This window comes from Vigna unguiculata, chromosome 1, assembly GCF_037176805.1.
Source record: "Vigna unguiculata cultivar grain cowpea cultivar isolate G323 ecotype 2 chromosome 1, ASM3717680v1, whole genome shotgun sequence".
Lineage (NCBI taxonomy): Eukaryota > Viridiplantae > Streptophyta > Magnoliopsida > Fabales > Fabaceae > Vigna > Vigna unguiculata.
Window position 1 is genome coordinate 30,887,786 of NC_140792.1, and position 8,780 is coordinate 30,896,565.

The 8,780-nt window shown below is 31.1% G+C and overlaps 1 protein-coding gene across 1 annotated transcript; it reads right to left on the reverse strand.

Annotated features, from left to right (window-relative positions):
- Nucleotides 1–6,433: 6,433 nt before the first annotated feature.
- On the reverse strand, nt 6,434–7,960 carry LOC114183735 (calmodulin-7). The gene is made up of 2 exons (XM_028070862.2): nt 7,745–7,960; nt 6,434–7,000 (listed from the first exon to the last, which is right to left on the reverse strand). Exons 1-2 carry the CDS (start codon nt 7,818–7,820, stop codon nt 6,627–6,629), a joined length of 450 nt encoding a protein of 149 aa, XP_027926663.1. The 5' UTR covers nt 7,821–7,960; the 3' UTR covers nt 6,434–6,626.
- Nucleotides 7,961–8,780: the final 820 nt, after the last annotated feature.

An 8,780-nucleotide genomic window follows, 5' to 3' on the forward strand; every position in this document is an offset into this window, starting at 1 on the left:
ATAATATCAAATCACTAACACAAAAAAGCCTTTTAACGTCCGACATTTTCGACCTTTGACGTCTGCCCAAACACCGACATCGTATCGGGACGTCAAAATAACATCGGAAAAATAGCAGACGTCACTTGACGTCGGTGTTTTAGGAGTCCGACGTTATCCAACGTCGGGGCTAGTAACACAGACGTCAATTTTCGCGCTAAAATGAGGGAAAAACCTGAGCAGTTTAACGTCTGTCAGAGCCCGTCAGACGTTAAATAACGTCGGCCCTGGTACGATCAGACGTTAAATAACGTCTGTCAGGGCACACCAGACGTCAAACTGCTCCATATTTTTAAAAAAAATTTGACTGTTTTTACAACATCCATACACCTGAAAATCAGAAAATTCCCAGAACAATTTCATAATACTTTCAGCACAAATGATTGTAGTCTGAACTGGTCGAAAGATCATTTTTATTCCTCTACCACTCAAAATATTTCAGTTATATATGAGGGAAATAAAAGCAGAACTAGGTTGAGGTACATGATTGTTTGTTAAACACTAAAGCATTGATTTTTATTAGTAAAATGATTTTGTTTATATAGATTATCATGGTTTCTATAACAACATTTATGTACTTAAGTACTTAATATGTATGCTAATATTGTTTACAAGTCTAACAAAATTTTTGCTCGATTTCTCCACCTTGAATCTCTTTCTTTTATTAGTAAAAGGACCAACACAATTTTCAAAATATTGATACAAATTGGCACAACTAACCGTATGAAGGCTGCATAGTTAGCATAGACACTTCAACACATCTCCTGAACAGATGCCTTCTTCAAGTCCACCAAATATGTGCACAATTTCTTAATTTCCTGAGGAACAAAGTAGCTTTACTTAGAGCATGAATGAAACATCTGAAATCTTAGATTACAGTTGCTTTTTTTAAAAAAATGTTGTTTATGAACTAAGCTGTATTTTGGAAAATAACTTAAATTTGATGAAATAAAATCTAGAGAAAAAGTTGTTCCTTTGACTTGAAAATCTGAAACTTACGATCATTCTTCAACAGTTTCATTTTATCATACACTCTTTTTTATATGTCAAAACTCTTTCTTTTTTCATCCAAACGAACTTAATTATCTTACAATCACTTTTCAATTGACTTATCAAAACATAGAACATTATGATTATAATCAATAATACATATAATTGATTATTAAAATAATATAATTTTGCAATTGTCCAAAGCACACCCTTATATGTCAGCACTACACACATGACTTTTTTTATCAGCAAGCACTACATATGACTAAAGCCCTGTTTGGATAATTTTGTCCTTAAGACTTTATAGGAGAACGAAATAAAGAAAAATAAATCAAATAAGTTTCTCCAGCAGCTAAAATTAGCTTCTAAGCTTATTTGCAAAAGATCTTTTGTATTAGCTTCTCCAAAATCTTCTTTTTAACTTGAATAAGCTAATTTCAGCTTAAGGAGAAACTTTTTTAATTTTTCTACTCATTTTCTTCTCCTTCTAGTGCTTATGGAGTAGTTTGTCTAGCTCTAATTGAAAAAAAAAAATTATGCCAAAGTGGCTATCACTACATGTTGAAAGCTATTCTACAACTACTTATAAGTCCTAAATAGATGTTGAAGGAGACATGTATCTAATAGCCATATAGAGCACAGAGAAGGTAGGAAAGAAACTACAATTTTTCCCTTTTTAGCCAGTTAAAGGAGTCAATTACAAATAAAACCTATCTCAAACTGTAAAATTTATGAATAACAGGATTCACAAAGGATATCACATGTTGTCGAGGTGTACCACGTGATACTTCAATCCAAAATAAAGCTTGTCCTCTCTTGACTTCCTAGCTTTAAGGACTGACTTTATTTTGAATTAAAAATTAACTTAGAATCTACTGTAAAGAGAAAATCAAAAGAAATGAAGCCTGCAATAATGAACTTCGTATATCTAAGTCTAACCAGTTGAATGATTTTCATAGGCCTCAACACAAGCCTCATTTAGGTATAAATTAAGCTTCTATTATTGAGATATTAACAAACACGCAATTACCGTACACACACACAAGTAATTCTATACATACAATGAACAAATATATACATACAATGAAAAACTAACCTCCTCTAATTGAAAGACAAACTTTGAGAGGAAGTCTAGGGTCTCCGCACACTGCTGGCCAAATGGGAACGAAGAGCAAGTGGGACGAATCTCAAAACGCTGCAAATGGGGATGAAAACGGAAAATAATCGGTTCAAAACGCGTAAAATCAACCCATAATTAAACCCCAACAAGTTTGATGGCGAAAACCTTTCGAAACTCACCTGGAGGGGGTCGGAAATGGCATCGCCGGCGGGAACTCTCGTGGAAAAGATGAACAGCGCGAGGGTTTCTGCGTTTCGCGCAGAGATAAGCTGAAACTTAACGTCGGGGGTGTTATGTCCGACGTTAAGTGACGTCGGGGATGGGAGGGGCCGACGTTAAGTGACGTCTGGCGCGCGCTGGTCCGACGTCAAGGGACGTCTGTCGAGGTGGGGGCCGACGTCCTTTTTTGAGTGACGTCGGGGTATTTTTTAACAGACATTAAGTAACGTCTGCCCCCTCCACGTCAGACGTTAAAAATGTCTCATTATTTACAAAAATGCCACTGCTCATTTTTAACGTTGGGCTTTTTTTAGGCAGACGTTATTGGGGTGACGTTAAAGGTCTTTTTTGTGTTAGTGAATGATCGTAAGAAAAATTGGAATGTGAAAATACCGTTACTTTTTTTAAATAGTGTATAAATAACATAAGAAGGTAGAGATCACTATTTGATTTTGGCCCGTATAAATTGCCACGCGTTGATTTAAGTATAATTATACATCAATCCAGACATACCAATTTGGTTATGAACTCGTCTGTTTTTAACTAAACCTATTTTAAGTGGAGAAAATCTATAAATTTGAAATGGGTATACTTTGAATAAAATGTTGATTATCATTTAATGACCAATAAATAATTAATTTATCAATTATATTATTCTTTCACTTTATAAAAGATTGGTTATAATGAAATTTCAATAATATTTTTGGACATTTATATTAACTACAGTACTACGAGTACATTGAGTTTTACCCAAAAGTTGAGGACATTGATTGGCTTTTGGCATACTTTCAAAAACATATTGATGATCTCTAGCACGATTCAGACCCGGCATTAGATCTAGTCATGCAGCTGGTGGCTTGGCATCTGTGTGAATGATGCAAATATTGTACATAAATTCTTAACGAAGAAATTAAGTAAAACAGAAATCATATTTTAAACTCTTTAGTTTCTTACTTCATTTTTACTTTGATGTGACGGCTTTTTACTTCTTTTATTTTTGTTCGATACTTTTAAGCGTTCGGGATGTAGTGATGGGGATTTCTTTTAACGTTGTTCACTTCCATTTTCAAAAAGTTTAAATTATTTTGTTGCATATAATGCTTATAAATAAATTAAATTTCATAAAAAGAAATCTAATTTTCATCCTTCAAAATTTGAAATATATACATTTTAGTTTTGGAAGTTCATTTTAAAATAAAAAAATAAATAATATTAATATTAGAGACCTAAATATTATTTTAGAAACATAGCATAACATTTATCGTCTAATGGTCTCATAAACCTTAATTTTTCAATATTAAAATAAAAAAAATTATTTTATAATGTCAAAAAGTTATTAATTTTTTCATTTAATTGTAATTAAGGCCAATAATTAATTAATTCATTTTTATCCTTTATATTATCCTTCGAAATTATAAAAAACGAGTTATAATGAAATTTCAATCATCTCCGAGGACATTTATATTAACTTATTTAAGAAGTTTAAATCCATCCGCACCACGGGTTTTGTCTAACACAGTGTTCGTATGAATGAATTGTATTGTTGAATCGACTTTAAGAGAGTGGATTTTGGTGATCCACTTGGTTCGTTTTTCATGATTTGAAGGGATATGCGAGAGCGTATTTGGAGAAAAAGATTTTAAACAAATTAATCAAGTAGTTACTTTAATTATTTTGAGTTCTTTAATTTTAAATTAATTGAATAATAATCTTTTAGAATAATTACTTTTAAGTCTTTTATATTTTCATTTCTTGCATCACATTGCTTACATATATTGTGTTTGCCTAACCTTTTCGTTGTAGGTTTTATAAGAACTAAATTTTTAAAAATTAATTTCAAATTTCTTAAAGAGACAATTTTAGATTTATCCAAAGTAATGTTTTTGACTACTCGTACAGCAATTCTAAAGTTGCTATAATTTTCTATTTTTAACTTTGCGATAACCATCACCTTTTGTCTTATTTTTTCTCACTTCTATCTAAATATTAAATTTTGAAAATTTTATAAGAAAATCAATATATATATATATATATATATATATATAAATTCACAATCTAACTGAAAATTCCATTTCTCGAAGAAAATTATGATATGTTTAACTCATTTTGGAGTACAAAGGTAGCTCTCCATCACCACAACATTTGACTTGGAGGATAATGCTCAATAAAATAGAATTAAAAGAAAATTTAAGGAGGAGATGATCATAATTATTACAAACATTATGTGCTTTATGCGGGTTGATGGAGGAAGATACAACCCACTTATGCTTAACATGTATTACTGTAGACAGGGTGTGGGACTTGTGTAATAAATGAGTGGGTGGGTATAAGTTCAATGCAACAACATAATCACTTAGATATACATTTCCAACAATTATATTTATTGGCTTTGAGCAACAAAAGAAATAAATTATGGAAGTGCGTTTGAATTTCTATTATTTAGAACATATGGCAAAATTAAATGCGTATGAATGAAATACAAAGTTTCAAATGTTTTTTTTTTCTTCTTATAATGATCGAAATTTATGTTCTATTGAATGCATCAAATTTGTGACCTAGTATCCTCTACTTAGAATTTATGGGAGGAAACCAATGTTCTAACCCAATCAGACTTCCTAGTCTAGAAGTCTCTATGGTTTTTGCAGATATTTATAGAGGTAGATTCACTACTTGGGCGTACAACACTCTACTATTTTAATAGAAATCATAGTGGCAGCAACTCTGCGTCTTACTATAGCACATGAACCTGATTTTTAGATACAAGGACTGCAATATTAAGGGTTGCACTGCACTTCCATTATGTGCACAACTCTTATTCACAAAATTGGGACAATTATAGCTCGGAAATCAGGGGTACATTACAATATTTGTAGCTGATGTTTTTTTTAACGAAGGTAGTAAAAGGAAATGTGTTTTTGTTGAGTATAATTGTTATATCTATGACAGAAACAATAACTTTGTATAAGTGTGGAGACACTCCTAGTATTTCATATATATATATTCGCTGCTGATAAAAAAAAAATCATTTGGACCGTCCTTGATTCAAAATTTTACGTCTACCTTTATAATAAATTAACGTTAACTTCAGTTTGTGTGAATAGCTAAAAGAGATATTTTTATTGACCCAGATAAAAAAATTCATTTCGACTTGGTAAATGAACAGATTCTCTGGGAACTAAATGTTGTTAGTGAAGTCATATCCGATATGGTTGTAAGTAATGCTAATATTTCACCTGTTAATATTGGAGAATGAAGTTGAAATTGTAAATCGAGTACTAGAAAATGAGCAGTGCATCTTATATCTAATCATCATAAGAGTAATGCTGATTTGAGTTTGAATGTGCACAAGAATAAAGCATGGAGTTCACTGGAGATGTGCATTCAGATGATGGTAGAAAAGATAATGTATATATTAATAGGGTCTAACTGGAAGTTACATTGGAAAGGGGATTTTTGTTTGTTGGTATATATTATCTTTTTGGACACTTATAAAGGAGGGATTCAAATTCTCATACTAAAAAATGTCGAGTTTGAAGACTGTACATTTCATGATTCTCTATGCCAGGAAGGACTGAAACAGAACATCAAAACCTACAATGTTGTATTCAACTGCATAAGACAAACCAAAAATGGGGAATCTACTTTTGCTTGGATTGCTAAAAGGGTGGAAAGCAAGCACAGATAGGATTCTGAAATATCATGTGCTACAATAAAGGTAGGAATTGATGGAGATATAGGGATTGGAGCCTACTAAAATAATGCAACTATAACATGCTCACAAGAGAGTCATCGATGAAAATAAGGAATAAGTCTTATCATATTACTCCTACTTCAGCGAGTTGAATCAGAAAAACCAAGGAAGCATGGCAAAATCAGAATTACAACCTAGAATTAACAAAAACCTAGAGTTCAAAAGGTTGTATGTTTCAATGCAATGAAACAAATATTTGTGCGAGTATATCAACCGTGTTTTAGTCTAGATTGCAGTAATTTCAAAGTTATTTTACTTACCTTGTCTTAGACAATCACTAGAAACCAGAGTTAAATAAACATCAAAAGACACCATTGCAACATAATGACCATTAGCAGCAGTGATTTCCACTAAATGTCGTTAAGATTGAATTCAAAAAGCATCATATAAAAATTTAGAAAGAAGACAGAAATGACAGTAGACAAGGACTAGATGTTCTATATAGCACAGTCATAATTCAGAAATTTTCATCAATTGAATTCAGAATTTAGTGGAGATGGTGTACCATCACTTGGCCATCATGACCTTAACAAACTCCTCATAATTTATTTGGCCATCACCGTCAACGTCAGCCTCTCGAATCATCTCATCAACCTCTTCGTCAGTGAGCTTCTCCCCAAGGTTGGTCATCACGTGACGGAGCTCAGCAGCAGAAATGAACCCATTCTGGTCCTTGTCGAACACTCGGAACGCCTCTTTCAGTTCCTCTTCAGAGTCAGTGTCCTTCATCTTTCTGGCCATGAGGTTCAAGAACTCAGGGAAGTCAATGGTGCCATTGCCATCAGCATCTACTTCGTTGATCATGTCTTGGAGCTCTGCCTCAGTGGGATTCTGACCCAAAGAACGCATGACAGTTCCAAGCTCCTTTGTTGTGATGCAACCTGCAACAACATCAAACACCATGTAAAAATCACCAAAAGAAAAAACTCCCAATTTGACTCATGCTTGCAAATCTTAAACATGCTCAAAGGGATGGATGCCACATACACAATGATAACAAGATTTCAAATCCTTCTGCAATCTGCTTAAAACTTAAATGTCTTTCAAATTATCTTTTATTTGGACTTTTCAGATCCCTTCCCCTAGGATTTCAAATAAAATTGAAAGAAATAAGAATAAATAAATCATTTTTTTGTTCTATCATTCTTCTACTGGAGGCGATAAACTATATACCCCAGGTTTAAACTCCACAACAATAATCAAGCTAAAACAATTCTTGCTAGTTCTTCCAATCTTCTGGAAGTTATTTTGTTCTTAGAATATCTTGTAATTAAAATCTGGTTTAGTATTGAAAAAAAAAAATGAGAGGATTCTTATAAATAACAACTTAAGAATATATTAAACTTTGAAGAATCAATAAAATTTACCATAACGAAGGTGAACAACAATACTTTTTAATAAACGGACTCATATTTTCGTAAAATACGAATCATAAACATGGGTGGAGTTCTTTCCGATTGCAATCATGATATATCTGAGGTATTAATTTTGGGAAGCAAAACCAAAAAGAATTAATAAATTGTTTCATTTAATCTTTTCTCTGTAGAATAAAGTGATGAGGATAACGAATCGAAAATCGAAAGAAAAAATTGAAAAAGAAAGAGAAGTGATTGGTGGGAAGTTACCATCGCCATCCTTATCGAACAAGCTGAAGGCTTCCTTGAACTCGGAGATCTGATCATCGGTGAGTTGATCTGCCATTGTGATTGGAATGAATTGCTCTTTCTTTCTTTGAATGGATTTTTTTTTCTGCTTTTTTTTCTGAAGAGAGAGAAGAGAAACGAAGAAACTGCAGAAAACAGCGTTTGAATCTTATTCCGACAAAACCTCTCGTTTTATCTTTTTTTCTTTACCGTAAATAAAATTTACTTATTTCCGTTTTTTTCTATAACAACTCCTTATTTTTCATCTAACTGTTCTCCTATTTTATTCCATGGCCCATTTCAAAATTAATAAGTAAGTCAAATATTACTCATTGACCAACATTTTATTTAGAAAAATATATATTATTAAGGTTCACGCGTGAGAGCGAAGACTTTTCTTTTTTCAAAATATATCTAAATAAAAAAAATCCACAATATACTAAATAAAATTCTGCCCAAGTTAACTCAATGGGTATATACTTACCTAAATCAACCTCTTAAATGTTCATATTGTAAATTTGGTATCAATTTCTTTTATAGTATTTTTTTACCCTTTTTTATATTTAAAATAAAGTTTAAATTATTTTTATTTTATTAAAAATAATTAACAATTAATCCATTTAATTGGATTAATATATAATACATTTAGTACTATTAATGAAATAATTTTAATGATAATTAATGTTGACCGATTTCTTTAAAGTAGTATAATTAATTATCATTAGTATTTAATTTAAGATTATGATAATTATTATTATTATTACTAAATGTATTTATTCAATTAATAAATTTCATAAATTGTTTTTTAGTATTTAAGAAAAATAATTTAAATTATTTTTTAATTTAATTAAATATATTCTTTTTGAAAAACTAAATAAAAAAATCGTATATTATTTGAATTTATGGGAATTAGAAATCAAAATATTATATTAAATAATAAATTTAAAGTAATGTGATTTAAAATTATTAATACTATTCCATATCCGTAATTGTTACATTTAAAATATAAATGAATGTG

What these genes read in the sequence shown, in the direction of transcription:
- LOC114183735 (XM_028070862.2), bottom strand. Translation starts at nt 7,820, where the DNA reads ATGGCAGATCAACTCACCGATGATCAGATCTCCGAGTTCAAGGAAGCC. An exon ending in GTTCGATAAGGATGGCGATG is followed by an intron (nt 7,001 to 7,744) that starts GTAACTTCCCAC and finishes ATGTTGTTGCAG; the next exon opens with GTTGCATCACAACAAAGGAG.